Genomic DNA, 24,108 nt, shown 5'->3' on the forward strand with positions numbered 1-24,108 from the left:
CTGCACCATACAGCAGCTTTTCACAACAAAAGTCTCTGAGAATCAGCTCTGTCTGCCAGCAGCCTTGCAACTCAATACCTCGGTGGGAAACTCGATTAATAATGTAACACGGTGAAGGTCATTTACAAGACGTATTTTAAGATTCAGCTTGCAGATTCGTCTGCTGCTCTAAAATTAGGGCCCCTGTTCTTCTGTAAAGGGGCCTCTTCTTCCTAGTCACACATGCTCAAAGGGGGTGTTTTGTAAGAGAGATGTGTTGGCATTGTTCCAACCCTTTCTTCACTGGAGCTGCAACAATTTAGGGGCCCACTGTCAACTGAATCAAGGTCAGCCCCCTCTCCATCCCCCTTCTGTTAATAGTTAGCTCCAAGGAGTTTTCAAAGATATACATATGGCAAATGTAATCAAGTCAGCGTCTGGGGACAGCAAAGATAAGGTTGAATGAACACTCTTGATTTCATTTATTTCCTCACCTTCCTTACTTTATTTACTTTGATTAGAGATAAATATAATATGCAAATCTTCTTTAATGTAGAACTGATGGCAGACAAAGAAGTAAGTTCATTACATTTGTTTTTAAAGGGAGCTCTAATCTCATTTCATTGAGATGATACAGACAACCTTTATTGCGTATAGGAACCTGGTTGAAAATATATTTTCAAAGCATAAAATGGATCAGTCAATGCCTTCAGTTGTTTTCCAGCCATGCTACTGTCAAATCAGAAACAAATTCTGTTTACAGTGTACAAAATAAAATGAACTGTCTGTGGCTGCTACGCAACAATACAAAGATGATCGAGCATATATACTCAGACTGTTGAACTCAGTGTCCTTTCACATTTAAAAGAGGTTTGTATTATCTGTGAAAAGATTGCTGTCCCAGATCTCATGACGCTGTGGTTTCGCCAATAAACACCACAGAAAGTTATGACGCCATCTTCGTCGGAGTGATTGCGACTGGTCTAACTTAGTCTGCCTTTTCACCTCTGATGTCTGGGGTGAATGGAAAACAGTTGGATAGGATTTCCAGATTTATGCCAGAGCGGGAGAAGAGGGCAGGAAGGTCAAAGTGGCAACAGGGTCCTTCTACAGTATGTAGGCCACAGATTGTTTTGGGGGAATTACAAGAGCACTGAATAGGAAGCAGCCTCCATTTCCTCATTGTCTATTACACATATAGAAAAGTGATTTTTAGATCAGAGTCACCCCTTTTCCTCTCAAGCAGAGTCATACGTCATCAGAGCTTTGACAGCCAACGCCGGCTCATGAACACCTCGACAACCATAAACACTTTTGAAGGTTGACCGAGTTCAAGGCTTTATTAAGTCTTTAGCTGTGGAGCTTCGTAATCACGACTATTCGATTTAAGCATCATTTTTAGGCCTTAGACATGGTGATGTTGCTAAATAATTTCTCATGTCCTTTCTTGTCCCTGCCTCGTCTTCAACCCACCAGACCCGTCAGACCATGAACTACGTGGGCCAGTTGGCAGGTCAGGTGTTTGTCCAGGTCAAAGAGCTGTACCGAGGCCTCAATCCAGCCACCCTCTCTGGTTGCATTGACGTCATCGTAGTGAGGCAGCCCGATGGCTCCCTGCAGTGCTCGCCTTTCCACGTGCGCTTTGGCAAGATGGGTGTCCTCCGGTCCCGAGAGAAAGTGGTAAGGCGATCAAAGCAAGGTATCTATTTTTAGGGGGAAAAGTTTGTTCAGCTCTTACTCTCCCCCGCTTCACTCCTCTCTCCTCCAGGTGGACATGGAAATCAATGGAGAGCCTGTGGATCTACATATGAAGCTCGGGGACAATGGAGAGGCGTTCTTTGTGCAAGAAACAGAAAATGATCAGGTAATGATCAGGAAAATTACTATGGTCATGACATTTTGTCATGGATGGATATAATAAAGATGGTTAATCTGTTTTAATTTGAAGGACAAGCAGTGAAGTGCTTTACTATACCGAGGATGTTATTTGAAGGGTAATACATTTAAATAATTCAAATAAAAACAAGATTCAAATGAAATCACATCATTCCTGCCTCACTGACATCCTAAAACCAAGACACACCCATGTTTACGAGCGGGAGGCATTATCCAAACTGTTTTCCTCCTTACACGTCGTCACAGTAGTTTGAACAAGTTCACGCTGTGTGCAGAGTTGGCACCGCAGCCAGGAATTTTTTCCTTTCCTTTTGCAGACTTGCTCTGTTCATCAGTGAGTCCTGAAGGCAGCATTTCCCAACCCCGGCTCTCTGACCTATATTAAATTGTGTGGCCCTAAAACTGAGGATAAATCTAAAGAGTGAAGTTTCTTGCCAGAGAAATAAGTATTTCAGATGTTTTATTGGTTGTGAATTTGGCTTTACTGTTAGACAAATGGCTGAAGTTGGACTAGTTTAATATATTAAGTCAGAAATCCTCCATTCTCTCTAATTTTACTTCAATTTTTTATGTTTATGAAGCCTGTGAGAGCCATCCAAAAGTCCTTTTTATGGAAAAATAATTTCCCCTTTTTTATGGAAAGCTGGCTTTTCCATTGTTTTCATTTGGTTTTCTGAAGTTTTGAGTTGCAGATTGAAAGAGTCAAGTCACATGTAACGTCATGATAAAATGCCTTTATTTCTGCTATTGTATACACACGAGGAAGTGTGCAGCCACATAAACAAGCAATAAAGCACTGAAGCCGGGGAGAGGAGGGGGGGGGAGCGCTCCAACAAGGAAAGTGGGTGATTTATTTCCCCCAGAGTGGGGTCAGATTACCCGACTGGAGCGAGGAAGGGAGGAGCATTGTGTCTTGGAACCCATTTTCTTGGCACAGGGGAGCAAAACGTGAGGCAGTATTGTCAAACCACAAATCATACGGTTATAAAAGTTTTCTTCTCTCTCTTTCTTTTCATATGTCTGCATGCATGCGCACACACACACACACACACACACACACACACACACACACACACACACACACACACACACACACACACACACACACGGTACACATTTACACTACCCTGTACCAACAACAGCAGGACACCCTCCTAGAAAGCCTTTTTCTTTCCTAGAAGGAGCGATGAGGAAATGGACTTCGGAGAACGAAGGAACAGACTGCTGTTTCTGATTGGCTGTTTCATTCTTTGGCACCCTTTCATTTCAAGTTTCTGCAAACAGTTTGGCAGTGACTGGGCACCTTTGCCTCACGTTAAACTCGTGCAGTAAACTAACAGTCATGATTTAGTGGGAATTTTTCCAAACTTTAAGATGTACTTTGAAAGTGTTGATAAAAGGATGCCTGCCAGGCAGTGTTTTTGATGCCACGTTTTTGATTAAGTTAATGGTTTCATGTTAATGCCAGAGATAATATGGCTGGTTGCTCAGTCACATGTTGTTTTGTCTGGATAACTTTCAAATAAGAAAAACAAAATGGTCCTCTGTGTTGCATGTAGACAGAAGGCACCTGCAACACTTAATTTCAATGCAAACATTTAGGATTCGTAACATTTAAAAGTCTCAAGTTCACTCAAAATTCTACACAGTTTCTATATGTTGAGATTCTTCGGTGTCAAGTTCAAGAAATCCCTCACTATTTCACTACTTCTGTTTCTGCTCCAAACAGGAAGTGGTTCCCTTCCACCTGGCCACGTCTCCCATCCTGTCAGACGGGGCCGCTCTGATGAGCTCCTCCCTGATGCTGGGGAAGAGCTCCGGGCCGCCCATACAGACCCTGGGCGCCATGGGGAGCAACGGGGAGAACGGCGGTGGGGTGATGAAGAAGAGGAGGAAGCGGAGGAGGAAGGCTCGGGCGGACAGCATGAGGAGGATCGGCGACTACTCGGCGGACGAGGACATGTTCACCATAGACATCAGCTCAGACGAAGGGACGAGAATGGGGAGCAACAGGTAAGAAAGGATAGAGAGGAAGAATGGAAGTTTGTGTGTGTGTGTGTGGTGAGGATGAAGGAAATTAAAAAGGAATTGGATAACTGTTGGGAAATACTGGAGGAAATACACAGAGGATACACGTGACAGTGTGAGGGAGGGTGAATGGGTGGACAGTGAGATAAACAGCAATTCATCACCAAAATGAGCTTTTGAGAGCAGCTGCAAAGAAACAGGAGTCTGCCAGGCAAGAATGAACAGACTGTAGTGGAGAAGCCTTCTGCTGTGGCACCGATACACACACACACACACACACACACACACACACACACACACACACACACACACACACACACACACACACACACACACTGATAAGATGCTTAAAACCATATGGAAAACATTATGTCTGCACTGTGATTTCACAGGAAACGTCCTCACTGCGTGGTTTTTCTTTCGTGTCATGCGCTGTGCAGTATTCAGTGTAAAACATTGGTATCGTAGCTCACTGCATGTCTGCATAGAATTAAATACAGCAGCATCTGTAAATAAGTGCCCAATAATAACACATATTCTCATCTGTGTGAGGGGGGAAGGGGGGTCCATTACATCTGAATTCTGGCTCCTCTCAACTTTACACGGGTGTAAAACAACACCAGGTTTTTACATTCTCAGAATCCCACAGAGTGCTGCAGCTTCTGGTATTCAGTAAACAGGATGGTTGTATACAGAGTGTAAACAAAGGAAACTTTAACTGCTTCAAAACAACATTTCTTTATGCACTTTTGGGTATATATAGGCAAATTATTTTGATCTTTTTGGAAGTCATATTTTTGCACAATATCAAACCATCATGCAGGTTGGAAAAAAAAAAAAAAAGGCACAGATGCCAGGTTGACAGCAGTCTCAATGGGCTGCAGGCGTATTGCAAACCAGTTCAGGCATGCTGTGTGGTTCTTGTTATGGGAAATGGGAGGAAAAAGGAAATTTCAAATAACAAAATAACAGACAGATTGTATGGAGTTAGACTGTGATGTCTGTGCGTGTGTGTGTTTGTGTGTTACAGGCCTTCTGCTCGGGATGTCTTGAGAGAGGAGACAACAGTTGGTTCGACCAGCGTGTCTTTCACACAGACTGGCATCTACACTCGTTCAGATGGGGACTGGAGCCCCATCCAGAGGTGCTCCACTCACACAAAATCTACACTCACCTGCAGAATATTTAGAATAAACCGATGAATAACTTTTATTTATCACCTCTTCCTCTCTCAGCCCCGGAAACTTTCGCCCCACCTCTCCCAAGAGTGACTCTGAGCTGATGAAGAAGATGTCCGACGCAGACAATCAGAACCCAGCCATGCACTGGGCGTGGGGAGAGCTGCCACAGGCCGCCACGGTAGGAAAGCATCCGCTGTGAACACATCTGATTATCTGTTGTAGGTCGAGTGCTGTCAAAGTTGCAGTATTCTCATCATCATCCTCTTTCCCAGCCGTCCTTCCTCCCACTGAAGTCCAACTCTCCGCCAGTTTGCCCTGTATCCATCCCCGTGTCTAAAAGCACTCACTTCCGTGTGATCACTCACGAGATGTCTTCAGAACAATGCGGTCCCTGCTCTGAAATATCAGCGCTGCGGCTGCTGATGCCGGAGGGGACGGTGGTCACAGAGGAAACAGTCGTCACAGTCGGGATGGAGTCCGAACCCTCGAGGATGGAGTCTCAGACAGCGACTTCGGAGACGCAGGTCACAGCAGCGGGAGGCGTGGCGGCTCGTATTACGGCCGACATGGAGGAGACGCTGCCTCGTCCGCAGGGCAAGACAGACTCCCCATCTAAGAGAAAAGGTAACAGTCGATATTGTTCCATAAAAAGCCAGTTAAACCAGTTTTTCCCTCGGGGTACGATATCGCTTCCAGATCTCTCAGCTGTATTCCTATATTTGGCTTGTGGTGGTATTTTATTTTCGATGCACCACAAACCAAATATCATTCCATGCTTTGTATCAGGGTGAGCAGCTGCAGCTCAAAATAGTAAATCAACAGTGATCTAGGTGCTAACCAGGACAGCTAAAAGAAAAATTATCTTCTAGTTTAATTTTGCACTGATTTAATTATGTTAAAAAGACATATTTACATCAGTAAATTATGCAAATCTCTGTCTATTAACATAAACATGAACACAGACAGGAAATTGGATTTGGTTCTGATGAAGACGCTTCACTTTTTCAGGCTAACTCAACAGTTCATCGCCACCATAAAGATCCATCCGCAGTCTTTTTCATAGTGCATCAGGCCAAACACTGATTTCATTTTTCCTGTCAAAACTGAGTAGGGAAATAATTTTTGGGATGGATAAACCACAGCTGACGGTTGATTTCACATGGGCCTTTTCTATGTTGCAGACAAAAGGAGCCGCCATCTTGGCTCTGATGGAATTTACCTGGATGACATCACCGGGCTCGAGCCTGAAGTGGCAGCCCTTTACTTCCCTAAGAGGTATTTTGACAGACACAAAAGCGTGTGAAGGATGCTTTAACTCAGTGGTACCTCTGAACTGCTGCCACTTTCTGGTCCACATCATCAATGTCTCCTCCTCTGTAGTGGCAGCGGGGCAACAGCGAGGAGCATGTCTGACCCGGGCCTCCACAGCACCAGTTTGTCTCCGCAGTCAGTCAGCTCTGGAGGAGACAGCGGAGTGGACAGCTACTGTGACCACATGTCCGACCTGCCATCCATCGCCATCTCTCTGTGTGGAGGACTCACCGACAACAGGGAGATCACGAAAGGTACATGATCGATCGACACGACGCGACTCCCTGGATACGCTTCACGCACCGTGTTGTGAGCTGTTGAACATGACACGTGTGTTTTTGCCTTCACAGAGCAGTTTCATGAGAAGATCATCTCCTATCAGCAGTTCACAGAGAACCCGTCCGTCATCGACGACCCCAACTTAGTCGTGAAAATTGGCTCGAAGTAAGACATGCTCACTTGGATTTATCTGTCACACACTGCAGCAAAAATAACAGGCCTAATGGATAGTTTTTATCAAATAAATTTGGCTGACAGTGTTTTGATAGAAATATATATATATTTTTTTCCTTAGGTACTATAATTGGAGCACTGCGGCTCCGCTTGTCCTGGCTATGCAAGCCTTTCAGAAACCTCTGCCAAAGGTAAAAGACTACAGAACACACAGCACAAATACTAATGAATCTGTATTACATGAAAAGCTTTCCCCCTTCTGTCTGAAAGCGGTACTGCATTATTTATGTCTGAATCTCTGTACAGATCTCTTGGATATCTCTTCTATTACATTACATTATACTTAATGTGTGATCTATAACCCTACAACCTTACAATCTTCTGTAGCTGCAACTACGGACAAACATGCACTGAATCTGTGTTATTTCGGCCCTCAAGTTGTCTTCCTCTGTGTTCTCTCCCTCTCCAACTCCATCACTCCCCCCTCCTCCACTCCATCGGTCCATTCATCCATTTATCAGTTCTCTTGCCTCAGTTATATTCACTCAACCTTAGAGTTCCTTCTCTGCTGTCTGACTGGTGTCTTGGGCTACAGCTCTGTATGGCAGAGTCATTTCAACTCTATTACTATCTTGTTTTTTCATCCATTGTTCTGTTTTTACTTCCTCTACCTCCCTCGTCCTTCCTTCTCTTTCCATCTCTCTTCCCCAATACCTGCTCTCTCACTTTATTTTCCCCCGTCCCAGCCGCAGACACATTCTTGATTTATTTAGTCGATTCATTCATTCATTTAATTGATTTATGGTCCGGTTTGATTTCAGTTTTTTGTTTTAAATGTGTTTTTTTATGGCGTTGTGTTGTTGTTGTTGTTTTTGGGTTGTGCGTACCACTTCAGGCTGCAGTGGAGAACATCATGAAGGAGAAGATGCCCAAGAAAGGAGGGAGGTGGTGGTTTTCCTGGAGAGGCAGAAACAACAGCGCCAAAGCGGTAATTTCTTATTTTCTGCTGATACAGTCAGAGTTTCTGGAGGAGGTTGGAGCTTATTTCACATATTTCTGTGTCATTTGTTCAGTAAATGAGTATGAAATTGCTCTTGTAGGATTCGGCCTCTGAGCTCGGCGCCTGTGGCTCTGCTGAGCAGATCGGGAAAATGACGAGCAGGTAAGAAAACACTCCCACCACAAAAAAAAAACCTCACTCATAATTTAACGGCTCATTTCCAACATTTAACGATCTGTTGACCCGTCCGACGACAGACATAAAGAAGAGTCATCCTCGAGTGATGAAGAACACAGGGCAGCCATGCAGAGCTCTAACACTCTCCAGTCAGATGCTGGACTCACATCAGGGGGCGTGTCTTATAAGAAAACACTCCGACTCACATCAGAGCAGCTGGTGAGGACACAAATTTGGATATATTTAAAACAATCCCTCAGACTATTACTGTAAGAATAAACTCTGAGTTGGTTTTCATGTATTTTCTCTCCTCCCCAACCCTCCCTCCATCCCCTCCCCTCTCGCTCGCCCTCTCTCTCCCTCTCTCTCTCTCACACACATTTGCATTCACACACACACACACACACACACACACACACACACACACACACACACACACACACACACACACACACACACACACACACACACACACACACACACACACACACACACACACACACACACACACACACACACACACAGCTGTCTCTTCAGTTGCAGGACGGTCCTAATGATGTTATGTTCAGCGTGACCACTCAGTACCAGGGAACCTGCCGTTGTCAGGGCACCATCTACCTCTGGAACTGGGACGACAAGATCATTATCTCTGACATCGATGGAACCATCACCAGGTGTGTGATACGTGTGTTTATACACTTTTACCTTTTATTTAAATTTAGTTTGGCGTGAGAACCGGGTGGATACAGAAATGGCTCCAAATATAGGGTCATCTGTATGCAGATTTTTTTTGTGTGTGTGGCCTCAGTTACTATTTAATGGCTTGGAGGGTTCAGTATGGTAAAGTAAAGTCTCCATAGCGGTTTGTCACATTTATTTAATGTTGCTTATAAAGCAATTTTTTATTTGAAGATTAAATGCACAGCCTCATGAATGCAAATATTTAGGAGAGAGCGGTGGTAAATATCTTTTAATCTTAATAATTTTATTTTCTTTCAACCTAAAATTAACATGATTTCAGATCTCGTAGGCTAAAAAAATTGGCCAAGAAAGTCATTCTTAACAGTATGTTTGAGACTAAAGAATAGTCCCTCACATGCTCCAATGTCTCTTGTTTGTCTTTTTGTGTCCAGGTCAGACACTTTGGGTCATATTCTGCCTACTTTGGGGAAAGACTGGACTCACCAGGGAATTGCACACCTCTACCACAAAGTCAGCCAGTAAGCATTACTTCTTTTTAACACTCTATTGTCACAGTGTTTTTTTTTTAATGAAACATTAAAGCAGTGTTTAAGCAAAACATAGAGGCACAAATTGCAAGAAATCTTTTACATATATTATAGCAGACAGGCAAAACAAAACTCTTCAAATCATCTGAATAATTTACAAGCATACGTGATTGTAAGTGTTATCACTTTGTATTCATCACATGTTGTTGTTCTCTCTATATTCATCTCCTCTCTCTCCATCAGAAATGGTTACAAGTTCCTGTATTGTTCCGCTCGAGCCATCGGCATGGCGGACATGACCAGAGGTTACCTCCACTGGGTCAATGAGAGAGGCACCATGCTCCCCATGGGTCCCGTCCTCCTGAGCCCGAGCAGCCTCTTTTCAGCTCTGCACAGGTAATTCACACACACAAACACACACTCTTCTAAATCTACACGCTCTTGTCATAAAACAAACTGTTTCAAAAATCAGGGGAACCTTCAGTGTTGTAGATTGATTGTGGGTTTTTTTTTTCCGTGTGTGTGTTTGACAGGGAGGTGATTGAGAAGAAGCCGGAGAAGTTTAAAGTGAAGTGTCTCACGGATATCAAGAACCTCTTCTACCCCAACAAAGAGCCGTTCTACGCAGCGTTTGGCAACAGACCGACGGTATACACACACATCTTCACACATTATGTACAGTATATTTAATTTGATGAACTTATCAAACACACTTTGGTATAAAAATCAGTGATGGGAAATCAATGCCATTTATGCAGTAGGCTACTGTATATTGTAGGCAAAGTTAACTTTCGATAAATCTCTAACTTTAAATCCCTTTTTTCATCTTTTTATATTTGTAGGATGTATTTTCCTATAAAGAAGTAGGAGTGCCACTGAACAGGATTTTTACAGTAAACCCTAAAGGAGAGCTGGTGCAGGAACACGCCAAGACCAACATCTCATCGTAAGTCCTGCATCCATCTCCATTAACTGTACTACAGTATAGTGATTTCATCACATTCATGCATCTCACTAAAACAACCTTCCTTTAGTTATGTGCGTTTGGGCGAGGTGGTGGACCACGTGTTCCCTCTGAAGATGCGAGCCTCCTCCTCGGACTTCCCCTGCTCAGACACCTACAGCCACTTCACCTACTGGAGGCAGCAGCTCCCCCGGGTGGAGCATCATGGAACTACACCTCCACAGACTCCGGACCCCAGCAGCTGACTACCTGCGGCCTGATCAGCTCCCCCCCCCCCCCCCCCCCCCCGGAAATGGTTACATGCGTGTGATATTATTGTCGATTTTTATATCGATGATGGAGCACTTTTTGTAGTGCACAGCAGAGAGTCAACCTCAATCTGCTGTGAGAAGTCTTAACGCACAAGATGGATATAATTCAGCGCACTTTTATCTAAAGATGGCCTCTGTGGTCATATGACTAGATGTATGTATATAAGAAATAATAGTAATTTATTCAGGCAGCTTAGCACAGATGTTATTTTGGAGGGAGTGTTCACATTATCTCAGTCGCTATTTATCCACACAGTTGTATTCTGTATTTAACAGATACGATGGCATCTGTTCAGCAGTGCTCACGTCCATACGGTGCATACCCCAGAGAGCAAGTTACTTAAACTTTTGCCAAATACTCGATTTAAAATATATTTTCTTACTCATGAACTTTTTCACTGAAGACTCAATCAGCATGGAGATGCAGCTCCATATATGCAGACTAGTTTTACTATGTAGCGTTACTATGTGTGTGTGTGTGTGTGCGCGTGTAATTTATCAGTCTGTTTGAAACTGTTAGTTATATAGTGCATCAAAATGTATTATCAAACTCAGTAAATGAATGACCATATCTATGTAGCTTTACAAAGGTACGCTGAATGAATATGAATTGTTAAGACAATGCAGTGCCAAAAAAGAACAGAAAAGCACAACATTTAATTGCCATAACCATTCGCTTCCTCTTTAAAATATATCTTTACCTGCGAGATCATGTATTTTATTTTTGTATCCGAACCACTGTGCATGTGTTGATGTCATTTCTGTGGTGAGCTTTGTTAAATGTATTTTAATTTTCATCCATTCAGTTACAGCTCACAGAATAACACCTGACTGTTGACTATCTGATCAGAAACTCACTGATACTGTAGAAAATGTAGCTTACACCTGTGTGGTTCTTTTACTGTAGCTTTACTCCCATCACTTGAAGCAAAACCCACATCTGGAAATCTTAATCAGACTCTCTCGGGCGTAGAAAAAAAGGCCACGGTGTTAAAAGGAGTGTTTGACCTTTTTCTTTGTAGCAGACTCATGAGAGATCTTTATTTCCCATAATACTACAGATAATATGAGGTCATACTCAGTATAAAGGTGGGGGCTGTTATCATAGCAACCTGCTGCTGAACGTATCAGCTGATTGTATAATAGCAATGAGCCTACAGTTCAGTTTATGAGAGAAGATGTGTATGTCATTCTTTAGCAATGCTATTATTCTTTCCATGAAAGAGCTAAAATAGCCTGAAATGGTTTTATTTTTGCCTTAACTGTGAGCATGATCAATAATTTGCTCAGTTATCTTTTGACCAGTTCATTGTTAAATTGGTGTAATCGAACTCAATAAAAAAAATACTTTGTTACTGCAGAGAGTGTGCGTGTCCTTTGTGTTACTTTTTAGAACAATCACAGCTTTTTTTGTGTGCATTTTTTGCAGAGTCCATGAGCCAATCTTGAAATGATATGCAATTAATTTGATTATTTGTGTAATTAATTAATACAGTATATATATATATAGTATTAATGAACATTTTCAGTGAGAACTTTTATAGTACTAGAACAGAAGGGAAATTACGCAACTGTGCACCACGCGCATAAGTGATGCTTTATCCCAGTCTATGTATCAGACTATGTATCAGTCTATGTATCAGTCTATGTATCAGTCTATGTATCAGACTATGTATCAGTCTATGTATCAGACTATGTATCAGTCTATGTATCAGTCTATGTATCAGACTATGTATCAGTCTATGTATCAGTGTATGTATCAGTCTATGTATCAGTCTATGTATCAGACTATGTGTATGTATCAGTCTATGTATCTATGTATCAGTCTATGTATCAGTCTATGTATCAGACTATGTATCACTATGTATCAGTCTATGTATCATGTATGTATCAGTCTATGTATCAGTCTATGTATCAGTGTATGTATCAGTCTATGTATCAGACTATGTATCAGTCTATGTATCAGACTATGTATCAGTATCAGTCTATGTATCAGTCAGACTATGTATCAGTCAGACTATGTATCAGTATCTATGTATCATCTATGTATCAGTCTATGTATCAGTGTATGTATCAGTCTATGTATCAGTCTATGTATCAGTGTATGTATCAGTCTATGTATCAGTCTATGTATCAGACTATGTATCAGTCTATGTATCAGACTATGTATCAGTCTATGTATCAGTCTATGTATCAGTCTATGTATCAGACTATGTATCAGTCTATGTATCAGTCTATGTATCAGTCTATGTATCAGTCTATGTATCAGTCTATGTATCAGACTATGTATCAGTGTATGTATCAGACTATGTATCAGTCTATGTATCAGACTATGTATCAGACTTTGTATCAGTCTATGTATCAGACTATGTATCAGTCTTCGTATCAGTCTATGTATCAGTCTATGTATCAGTCTATGTATCAGTGTATGTATCAGACTATGTATCAGTCTATGTATCAGTCTATGTATCAGTCTATGTATCAGACTATGTATCAGTGTATGTATCAGACTTTGTATCAGTCTATGTATCAGTCTATGTATCAGTCTATGTATCAGTCTTCGTATCAGTCGTAGGCTGTGCAGATACTATATTTGTCTGACACAATCATTTGATACCTCTCGGCTTCCTCTGCTCTCGTGCACAGCGGTGTTGGACGTTACTGGAGGAGAAAGGGGCGGGTTGGTTCAAATGAGCGGGAGGAGTTTCCAAAACCCAGCGACTCCATTGGTCCGGACCCCGGGGTGCCGAGAGGCGGAAGGAGACCTCTGACGGTACGGACAAACCAAGTCGATGAAGACAGCCACCTGCGAGGGTCGCCTTTGTCTTCGTAAAGAATGACGGTAGGACACCTGACTGCACTTTTCTGTTTAACATCCACAACACTTGTCGTTGCCTTTCCGTCCGCTCTGTCGACGCTTCTTTCGAGTTGTAATTGTTAACTACGACTAAAGTAGGCTGTATTTTAAGAAGCTTGAGTGAGGCTGTCGGAGAGAAATACTAACTCGGTAAGTGCACAAAGAGCTGCTGAAACTTTGGCCTACTTGCGAACAAATTCACCACTTGTTTCTCAACACGCTGCTCCAACCGATATTAGAGGGTCATAGTACAAAACGCAACGAGTCCCTGCGTTGTGTCGTTAATAACTCGGCGTGATTTGTGGGTAAAAAAACAACAACTTTTAATTCGTCATAAATGGCTTTTCAAAATAAAAGACATTAAACGTTTAATTTCCTAATGAATTTTTCCCCTTTAAAAAATAAAAATAAAAATGCAAAAACTATAGAAATGCCACTTGATATGTGCATTTGAAGCTTGAAACGTCACCACATCAGAGTCATGCCAGCAGCATATTGGCATCTAAACTCCCATGTGCTAATCAGACTGAAGGTGAGCACAGGAATGTTCCCCCAATGGGAAAGCAGCCGTCTAGTATCAAGCTCTGCACATACTGCACAGATGGGTGACGAATGAAAGGAAATAGTTGAATGCTCGACCTCTGCAGTGAGAGGATCAGGTGTCTCTGTTATGCTGTGGAGGGCATTTTGCTGCCATGGTTTTCATCCGCTTTTTTCCCTTGGAGGGAAGTGTCACTACAAATCAATACAAAGTTGTTCTATGATGAGAAATCCTGATTTTGGTGGTCTCTTCCCTGGATGACAGAGCACACGGGGTCACTGGACAATATGATGATGTAAAGAGTATAAAAATAACAGTGGTGTCCTTTTCAAACACCTGTCGTGGTTTTTGGACCCCCGTGTTAGACAGCGCTGTCTACCACCATCAATGAAACACTAAATGAGGAAATATCTTTTGGAAGAACAGTCTTTCAACCCTGCAGCAGAGTTTAGAGACTCATGGTATCGATGCCAAGACTCATGTCAGCTGTTCAGGTGGCACATCATGGCTCAACACCTTTCCAAGACACTATATGCTGCTTTTTCTTTCTTTAATATGTCACCGTCAGGCTCACAAGGTTATAATAAACAAAACACATCTTTGTGGTTGTTGTTTTTTTGTTGTTGTTTTTTTCCTTGACTTGACACTTTTCTGTTCCAGGTTTCCCCAGCAACTAACTGAACACTTTAACATCAGCATGACTTCTTCCTCCAGTTCAGAGATTCAGGCAGAGCAGGCCTGGAAGATGAGGAGGAGTTTGTGGATATATTGGAGGAGCGGAGGCACAGCAGTGACCTTGGCCATGCCCTTAGGACCTTTAACCCCCAGCCGTTCAAAGGAGCCGCAGCCTGCTCCACCGCCGACCTCAACAAAGCCGTGCTGGAGTCCCAATATCTGCGCTACGTGGCGAAAGAGGTGCGAACGAGTCATTTTTAAAAGATTTAACAAAGAAGTTACACATTTGCGGCGTGATCAATATCTTCTCCCCCCACGGTCCTCCTCAGATTGCCATGGAGACGGGCTCGTCGACGGAGGAGGTGAGAGAAGAGGTTTGTGGGATTTTGGTGGAGATGTCTCAAAACCTGCAGCTGGGCTTCGTCAGGCTGATGGGATACACACTCACCAAGGTGTTGAAAAGGCTCTTCACCAGCATCTCTGTCAACATGGAAGGACTCAACACGGTCAGGACCAATTAGAAATCAGTAGTTTACTCAACATCACGATTAATTACTCATGATTACATACAAAATTCAGCTGTTGACCTGGATGCTATGTGGTGTCTGGCCATGTACACAGTTGTTTTTATTGGCATGCTTGTCTGTGTTGCTCAACAAAGCAAAGATAATACGTCTCGCTTTGATGATTCTTTTAAATATTATTAGTGTGGTCAATCCTTTTAGATGACTCATAAATGCACCTTTTTAATATTTTGTTTAGAAGAATCTTAATCTCTATGATCTTACAAAAGGCTAAAATACAACCACCACATGTACTGTTAAGATGTAAACGAATGATAAAGGTTTATTTTCCTTTTTAGCCGTGAATGGAAAATTTGGAAGTATTTTTTACACACATTTTAGACACTATTTTGAAAAATATATTTTCAGGACATCAGCACTTTTTTTTTTTTTCACATTTGCTGCTACGTAGAGTATGACAGGAAACCTACTGCTGATACAGTATTTAAATTGTTTTCTTTGAAACTTCTTTCATTTTTCTGGTGCTGCAGCTCCAACAGGCCGTTCAGGAGAGTCCCGTGATCCTGATGCCCAATCACAGAAGCTATGTGGACTTCTTGGTCATCTCCTACATCCTGTTCACCTACGACATCCCAATACCTGTTATTGCTGCAGGAATTCGCAAGTATCTATTTCAATTAAAACAAAATGTCTGGAGTTGTTTGCACTGTAGCACAGAAACAAAGGTACAGACCCTGACTTCCTTTTAACTCGCATCATTTCGTCTCCGCTGTAAAGCTCTTGCAGGGATGAAGGTCGTAGGAGAGATACTGCGTCGCTCTGGAGCTTTCTTCATCCGACGTGGCATCAGATCTGACAAACTGTACTGGGCGGTGCTGTCAGAATATGTCCGCACCATTGTCAGGGTGAGACCTACAGTGATCGGCTCCATCAGCCAAATTAAAGTCAAACTTTTGTAACTGTTCGGACATGGCTTCTTTAAGTTTTCATCAATCCATCTTTGGCTATCAGCTGCTGTATTTAATCACCATTAAAAAAAAATGGTTTTCTATAGAAAGGATTTGCCCCGGTGGAGTTTTACGTGGAAGGTTTGAGGAGTCGCACTCTGAAGTCTCTGACACCAAAGTTAGGTGAGTGTTCAGCGTGTGCGTGTGCGTCCGAGGGAAAGGAAGCATCTGTCTTCGAGGGTGCATCTTAACATTTTGGACCATTTTGATCTTTGTTGCTTTGCAGATGAGCATGATGGTCTTTTCCACTCTCTGTTTCTCCAGCCAACCTCTCAATTACAGATATATCCAACAGACTAAAAGATGTTTGGTTATTTAGGGTCACAGTAGCCTTTGTAGGTTGTTATTCTGCTACTGTAGCTGTGATGATATGTACTAGGTTGTTTTTCACACTTGCACAGTTTAGCTGCAGTGGCCAGCAAAAGGGCAGTAGCAGCATTTATAGACTATTTGAAAACAGTTAGAGTACTTTCTCCATTTTAAATTTCCATATTTTCAAGCAAAAAATTATTTTCATTGTGACCTTGGAGTGCGCTTGTTCAAAGGCCGACGTCTATGCAGGCCTGTGTTTCTGCTCTACGGCGTCTGTATGTGTCTGCAGGTATGATGCACATGGTGCTGGAACCCTACTTTAAAGGTGAGGTGTATGACATCACACTGTTGCCCATCAGTATCAGCTACGACCGAGTGCTGGAGGAGTCGTTGCTTGCACACGAGTTGCTGGGTGTCCCCAAGCCTAAAGAAAGCACTTCGGTAAATCTGGTCACATTCCTCACTTCATCAAGAATTTATAATGAAGCCTCCCCACCTTCCAGCAGCCACGTGTCCTTTTGGTTCTTAAAGCATGGCTTTTTTTATTTTTATTTTTTTATTTACCTCCTTTCTTTTAGACAGAGAGGGTCACAAATATGTTTTTTTTTTTTTTGTCTCACTTTTTCTCTGCAGGGTCTCCTGAAGGCCAGCAGAGTTCTGCAGGAACATTACGGCAGCATGCACGTGAACTTTGGCCGACCCCTGTCTGTGCGACAGCTGTGTGAGGGCAAGATAAATCGCTGCCAGTACAACCTCATACCCAGGTAAAGAAAAATTAAATCTTCAGAAATTGTGATCATGTGCGCGGCTGTAACCATGATGTTAGTAGGCACCAACTACGAATGTTTACCAAACTGGCATACAATGATCTCTACTGTGAACCATCACGATGGGCGATAACATTGAAGTTGTTGTTGTTATTTTTTTTACATTTGAAGTGTTGGCTCCTTTGTCAGTCCACATTCACATTGGTAATTTCTTAACAGAGTATATAAATGTTTAATTTATAATTATTTGAAGATTCAAACAGTATCCCGCTTCATCCGGCCCAGGTTGAAAAACTCTGAGGCGCTAATTACAGCTCATTGGTGTGACTAATCAGCAAAATTTACTATATCTACAAAAAATGTGGAAACTCTGCTATACTATTAGGACTGCATCATTTATTTTTTATCACACAACGTGGACCATAATACAGTGAACCCTTGTTTTTCGCGGGGGTTACGTTCCAAATAGAAACCGTGATAGGTGAAATCCGTGAAGTAGTAACCTTTATTTTTTTTTACAATTATTATACAATGAAATACTCCATAATACATTGAAACCAAAGAACAAAACCTTTTTACAAGCCCAAGCATTTGTTTAACAAATAAAAGTACTGTATAAATGTTTTTTTTTTTTACAAATAACTACTGTACTGTAAAATAATAATTTTAATCATCAATACGAACTGAAGGCTTCAAATTGCTGAGATCGGCACCGCCCCACTGCGACCCGAGTCATTGGATTAGAACGGGAGAAAATGAAAAATGATTATGAAAACAAATACAAAGTACAGTCGGACAAATAGTGACTCGTGTATTTCACTGCTCTTCTGACTGAGCCGCTGCATCCTGACTCCGCTCTGCAGCGGTTCTTTCTTCTAAAGCCCGCGGTGCAGGTGTGGTTTTTCGAGAGAAGAACATAGTTATCGGTAGTTGTTGTCGCTCTTTTTTCTTCTGGGCAAAAAGATTCTTATAAACCGACATGCCACCATCGATTATTTTTAATTTGGCAAGCTGTTTTACGTACGTGTACATATTAAACCGCAACGTTATTGACAAACAGGTAGAGAAGAAGCGGAGAGACTGTTTAGCCAATCAGAATGCAGAACACAATGCACGATGCAAATCCGTGAAGCAGCGAGACCGTGAAAGGTGAACCGCGTTATAGCGAGGGTTCACTGTATACATGTACAGCGACATTCAAAGTTTGCACCGCAATCCCTACTCCAATCAGCACAGAGATCTCTGTCTGCCCTGATAGTAGCCACACTGCTGCTCTTTCTCTCTCTGCTCTGTGTCTGTTAAATCACAGTTCTCTCCACAAACACTAAAAAAAAAAACCTAAAAAAACCCTGAACTGTTTGGTGATTCACAGATCCAAAAATATGTTTGGAGTGTTTGTTCACAGTCAAAATGTCTCTGTGCTCCGCTGTAGGTGTGGATAGGGAGGGCGAGGTATCACAATGCCCACCTACCCATTGTGTCAGCCATTGGCAATGGACCATTAGCCCAACTGTGGCACCATCCAAACTCAGTAAAGACTAGTAAAGTTTTTTTTGTTGTTGTTTTTTTTAAGTATGTTTTACCTCCATTTTCCTGGTTAGATATATTTTTGGTAAATGTTCCCAACTTTAGTGCTGGTGATGAGTACAAAACCTCTTCTTAAAATGTAATTTGTACAGTTTGTTGCCTAAACGTAATCAAACTGAGTCTAAAAAAGACAAATCAACCATAAAGGCATGACAAGTGTAGGAATCATTAAACGTAAACTCATCCATAAATCATTTTAAACCCAGGAATATAACCTCAGTGTCTTCCTTTACTGTGTTTTAATCTGAACACAACATTGTCCATTTGGCTCTGCCCCTCCATCCTCCCCCCTTTTCTCTCCCTTTTGTATCCGTCCAGAGATCTTCCTCAGAAGCCCACCGCAGAGACCGAGGGCTGCGTGAGTTGGGTGGCTCATCTGATGGTACGAATCCAAGAGCAGGGCTCTCTGATCAGCCCCTGGTCTCTGATGGCCTGCCTGTTGCTCCAGGCTCCGACCGCAGTTTTAACACAGGAGGGCCTGCTGTGGCATCAACTCACAGAAAAAACCCTCTGGCTCAAGAAGCTGGCGCTGGCCTTTGGAGCGCGTCTGAACTGGCCCGGTGGGTGGGAAATATTCTTTTTTTTTTTAAGTTAGATTATGCACAAAAGCATCAAGCTTTGTATTGAGATCAAAATGATTGGAATCAAGAAATACTAAGCCTTGCTTAAAGTGGGCCTTTGATGAGGCTTCACATACCTTGAATTACCAGCAGGTGGCATTTGCTTATTGCATTGCAAGGAAACCAATGCAGAAAAGTAACAGAGGGTTTTTTCACAGCGTCCCACCTCAGGACACTTTGACCTGTTCCGAGGTAGATCAGACAGATTAGATGAATGCAAGTTGGCACAAGTGTTCAGATTCACTTGGGAGATGTTCAGTGGCCTAATGTACTTAAAGTTACTTATCCTAAGACCGCACTGGACTTACTCACTGCAGCAGGTTTTTGTGTGCATGCATAAACACACGCATGTCGATAACAGCCGTTGTGAAGCTGATGGGACTCTCTGAGACTCCGAGATAATGGGAAGATTGTTTATTTTGCAGGACAAGTCTCAGACTCAGATGTGATGTCATCCACCGTCGCCCTCCATCACTCCATTGTCCACCGTAAAGCTGGGCGTGTCTACCTGGTTCAGGATGAAGTGCCTGCAAGGAAACGACCAATCAGCCCAGAGGAAGGTGTGATCAGGACGGCGGCAGCGATGCTGATGCTGGCTTCCTATAGGAATCAGTCGCTGCACGTCTTCGTGCGTCCCGCCTTTCTCGCGATGGCCATGCACATTACAAAAAGCACGCAGAGAGGTGGGGGTTCGGCCCAGTGTGAAATCCTCTTTTCCCATAAACTGACACGAATGGCCTGCTTCATTGTGATCCACTGTTCTGTTCACAGACGAGCTCCTCACCTTCTTCTGCTTCCTCCAGGACGTCTTCTCCAATGAATTCATCTTCATCCCTGGAAGCTCATCTCAGGTAACGGCTCCATCTCTGAGGCCTCGGCTTCCTCCAAGCACCTCACAACAAAGATCACCGTTATTCTGTGGATGAAATATTTCTTTATAGATATACTTCAAAGTGTGAAAGCAGATAAGAGCGGGGTTTATAGCCTTCATTTGTTTCAAGTTGCTTCATTTTCTTTCTTCATATTCATAGATATATGAACACTTAATAGAAATACCTGTTTAGTTTTTTTCCGTGGATGATGCCTTCTTGAGTTTGTACTGTTGCATTAGTCCACACATATTGTTAATGATATTGCAAATGTCTGTCTTTCCATTATTTAGGACTTTGAGGAGGCCTGCTTCCTCCTGAACAAATGTGGAGCGGTTCGCATCAGTCAAAAGGAATTGGCGGTTTCCGAGGCGGGGCTGGAGGCTTTGGCCTTCCTGGTGGAGCTGCTCCAACCCTTCATAGACTCCTATCAGGTCCTTTAACTCTTCTGTCTCTTATTATGATTAAATATTATTATCTTATTGATTAAGGTTATTTGGTGGAGAGCAGGTGTTGTGAAGAACATATTTTGTCAGCAGGTCCAGTCAGCACTTCTGAATCCAGACTTCTCTTGCTAAAGTTTACATTTGATGCTTAATTTGAATACAGAATACATTTCCTGTCGCACCCTGCACCTGAAATCCAGGTTATTAAATCAAATCTACTCTCCTGTATGTCATGACGACACCAGTCTGAATGGTGGAGAATGCTGTTTGGGTTAATGGGTCACACTGGTGATGTGACGTTCTCAAACTGAATATCACGGCGTTAGTCCAGTTCTGCAACGACTGATGCGAATGCAAATCGGAAAGTTTCCATTTTCAGCTCTAGCGGAGAAGACCGATTATGTGCTTAAATTTAATCCCGTGTTTTTATGTGCAGCTGATGTTCAGGTACCTCTGTGAAGAAGGAGTTCATGTGTTTCCAGAGAAACACGTCGCACCTGCTGTTCGAAACCTGGCTACCAGGTTCATCCTCTCGGGTAAAACAGAAAGTGGATGAAATGACCTCTGACCCCTGCAATCATCTCCAGATGCTAGAAAACTACCCTCAATGTTTTTCTGTGTTTTTGTTTTTCAGGTGAACTGCACACCTACGAGGCCCTGTCATCGGACACGCAGAAGAACATTTTGTCTGCACTGCAGAGACTGGAGGCTGTGACAAAGTTGAGGGCGTGAGTGATGAGATTAGCTCCTGCAAATCTGTTTGGTTTTAAGCTCATTTTCTGTGGTGGTTGAGAGGCGGTCTTTACTTCTCATACCAGAGTCACACCGAGTCTGCACCTTGTCGCCTCATCGCAGGTCTGAGCAGAAGGAATACAAAGTGAACAAAGCAGTGGTCAGAAGAACTGGAGACATACTCTGTAAGTTGTGATAAAGATACAGTGGAGGAGACAATTATTTGATCCCTTGCGGATTTTGTAAGTTTGCCCACTGACAAAGAAATGAACAGTCTATAATTGTAATGGCAGGTTTATTTTAACAGTGAGAAACAGAATATCAAAATTTTTTTTTAAAAAATCCAGAAAATCACATCATATAAAAGTTATCAATTGATTTGCATTTGATTGTGTGAAATAAGTGTTTGATTCCGTAGCAAAACACGACTCGGTACTTGGTGGAGAAACCGTTGTTGGCGAGTGCAGAGGTCAGACGTTTCTTGTAGTTGGTCACCAGGTTTGAACATCTCGGGAGGGATTCTGGTCCACTCCTCTTTGCAGATCCTCTCCAAATCCTTAAGGTTTCGAGGCTGTCGCTTAGCAACTTGAAGCTTCAGCTCCCTCCACAGATTTTCTAGGAGATTAAAGTCCGGAGACTGGCTCGGCCACTCCATGACCTTAATGTGCTTCTTCTTGAGCCGCTCATTTGTTGCCTTGGCCGTATGTTTTGGGTCATTGTCGTGCTGGAAGACCCGTCCACGACCCGTCTTCAGTGTCCTGGCTGAGGGAAGGAGGTTGTCGCCCAAGATGGCCCCGTCCATCCTCCCCTCGATGCGGTGAAGTCGTCCCGTCCCCTTAGCAGAGAAACACCCCCAAAGCATAATGTTTCCACCTCCGTGCTTGACGGTGTTCTCGGGCATTTCTCTTCCTCCAAACACGGCAAGTCCAGTTGATGCCAAAGAGCTGGATTTTGGTCTCATCTGACCACATCACCTTCTCCCAAGCCTTCTCTGAATCATTCAGAAGTTCATTGGCTAACTTCAGACGGGCCTGTCCATGTTCCTTCTTGAACAGGGGGACCTTGCAGCGCTGCAGGATTTTAATCCATTACGTTGTCGTGTGTTACCAACGGTTTTCTTGGTGACTGTGGTCCCAGCTGTATGGGGTCATTAACAAGTTCCTCCCGTGTAGTTCTGGGCTGATGGGCGATCGATGGTCATTTTGTGTTTCTTCCATTTCCGAATAATTGCACCAACAGTTGTCTCCTTCTCACCGAACTGCTTGCTGATGGTCTTGTAGCCTATTCCAGCCTTGTGCACGTCTACAATCTTGTCCCCGACGTACTTAGACCAAGTCCTTAGACCAAGTGGTTAGATCTTGCCCATGGTGGAGAGGTTGGGGAGAGATTTGGAGTACTCCCTAAAGCGAGAGGACTAATCTAACCGGTCTGTGTGAGCCAGAATTCTTACTGGTTGGTACGGGATCAAATACTTAAATCACACAATCAAATACAAATCAATTTCTAACTTTTAAATGATGTGATTTTCTGGATTTTTTTTTTTTGGGGGGGATATTCTGTCTCTCACTGTTAAAATAAACCTACCATTACAATTATAGACTGTTCATTTCTTTGTCAGTGGGCAAACTTACAAAATCGGCAAGGGATCAAATAATTATTTCCTTCACTGTATAAGGAAGTTGTTTTGGGCCTGTCATGATAACTTTATTTTACCTTGCTGCCTTTTGAAGTACTAAATGTCCTCCCTGATTTACGATGTGCCCTTGCTTGTGTTTGCCCCACCAATAAACGGCGACCTGAGGGGTTATTTTTCTTTCCTCTCTCACTTTAGCTGGGAAAATCCCTCCCCAGATGCTCCAGGTGACACCTGACGCCAGACTTTAGTCTCTGCTGGAACAGATCCAACCACAGTATCAGCCCGCAGTCCCGTTTCCCTCCGACATGACCCTCTCATGACCCTTCTCTTCTCATCTTTACTCCTCTGTCCCTTTATACGAGCATCAGAACACATGCTGCACCTGCACTCTGAGCCCTCAGACAAAATACTTTTATCCTGGATGGCCGTCTGGCTGCGTTCCACTCTGTGAAGTCAGCTCCCGCCGTGTCCTGCTTTCATCCCTGGCAGATGTCAGAGGGTTAAGATGAAGCTGAATAGCCCTGACATGTTGATCCAAAGGTGGCAGTATTCCTGGTTTTGTTTGATGGATATAATCAGAATTAATGAATGAACACTGGAAATATTTAGATTAAAACAACAGTACCTTTATGGCCTTCTTAGATATGACAGAAACGCTGGTGGTTCCTGTGGATTAAGATACTTAACTAACCTAATTTAATAGGTTTCATTGTGTTAATATACAGTATGTACTATGGTAGGTTTATTGCTGATTATGAATGAGTGGATGAAGAATGTACTTTCTAATAACTGCTAAGGAAAATGATTAAAAAAAATGACAAAATTATGACACTTGATTGTATGTAAATTAATGTAGCAGTAAAGCTCTAAAAAAAAAACATAAGAATATTAAATACCATAACCCATCCAAGATGTAAGGTTTCATTTGTTTGAGACATTTATTTAAAATTCTTTATAGCTCAATAAATGTAAAACAAATGTAACAAAATGCACCATTGTTTACCCT

General features: G+C 42.6%; 2 protein-coding genes across 2 annotated transcripts; both read left to right on the top strand.

The window, feature by feature from the left end:
* Nucleotides 1-1,275: 1,275 nt before the first annotated feature.
* lpin1b (lipin 1b) lies at nucleotides 1,276-11,867 on the top strand. The gene is made up of 19 exons (XM_069722865.1): nucleotides 1,276-1,659; nucleotides 1,748-1,843; nucleotides 3,605-3,888; nucleotides 4,934-5,047; nucleotides 5,139-5,262; nucleotides 5,357-5,708; nucleotides 6,266-6,359; nucleotides 6,465-6,649; nucleotides 6,746-6,839; nucleotides 6,970-7,039; nucleotides 7,744-7,836; nucleotides 7,949-8,010; nucleotides 8,106-8,244; nucleotides 8,551-8,699; nucleotides 9,159-9,245; nucleotides 9,498-9,650; nucleotides 9,788-9,902; nucleotides 10,097-10,200; nucleotides 10,289-11,867. The coding sequence occupies exons 1-19, from the start codon at nucleotides 1,417-1,419 to the stop codon at nucleotides 10,461-10,463; spliced, it is 2,733 nt and encodes a 910-aa protein (XP_069578966.1). The 5' UTR covers nucleotides 1,276-1,416; the 3' UTR covers nucleotides 10,464-11,867.
* A 1,426-nt stretch (nucleotides 11,868-13,293) lies between these two features.
* gnpat2 (glyceronephosphate O-acyltransferase 2) lies at nucleotides 13,294-24,044 on the top strand. Its single transcript, XM_069722871.1, has 16 exons — nucleotides 13,294-13,371; nucleotides 14,642-14,842; nucleotides 14,932-15,108; nucleotides 15,657-15,786; nucleotides 15,904-16,031; nucleotides 16,181-16,256; nucleotides 16,735-16,886; nucleotides 17,079-17,209; nucleotides 19,118-19,359; nucleotides 19,845-20,102; nucleotides 20,191-20,270; nucleotides 20,582-20,722; nucleotides 21,171-21,270; nucleotides 21,369-21,462; nucleotides 21,590-21,651; nucleotides 23,298-24,044. The coding sequence occupies exons 1-16, from the start codon at nucleotides 13,366-13,368 to the stop codon at nucleotides 23,348-23,350; spliced, it is 2,031 nt and encodes a 676-aa protein (XP_069578972.1). The 5' UTR covers nucleotides 13,294-13,365; the 3' UTR covers nucleotides 23,351-24,044.
* Nucleotides 24,045-24,108: the final 64 nt, after the last annotated feature.

Source organism: Brachyistius frenatus, unplaced genomic scaffold, assembly GCF_029030835.1.
Source record: "Brachyistius frenatus isolate BFR_SWC_R1_liver_20210118 unplaced genomic scaffold, ASM2903083v1 Contig_307, whole genome shotgun sequence".
NCBI lineage: Eukaryota > Metazoa > Chordata > Actinopteri > Embiotocidae > Brachyistius > Brachyistius frenatus.

Coding starts and splice junctions, on each gene's coding strand:
- gnpat2 (XM_069722871.1), top strand. Junction 16,257..16,734: donor GTCTCTGACACCAAAGTTAG/GTGAGTGTTCAG, acceptor ATGTGTCTGCAG/GTATGATGCACATGGTGCTG. Junction 20,271..20,581: donor TCCCTGGAAGCTCATCTCAG/GTAACGGCTCCA, acceptor TCCATTATTTAG/GACTTTGAGGAGGCCTGCTT.
- lpin1b (XM_069722865.1), top strand. CDS start 1,417: ATGTCCTTTCTTGTCCCTGCCTCGTCTTCAACCCACCAGACCCGTCAG. Junction 5,709..6,265: donor CTCCCCATCTAAGAGAAAAG/GTAACAGTCGAT, acceptor TCTATGTTGCAG/ACAAAAGGAGCCGCCATCTT. Junction 7,837..7,948: donor GAAACAACAGCGCCAAAGCG/GTAATTTCTTAT, acceptor TTGCTCTTGTAG/GATTCGGCCTCTGAGCTCGG.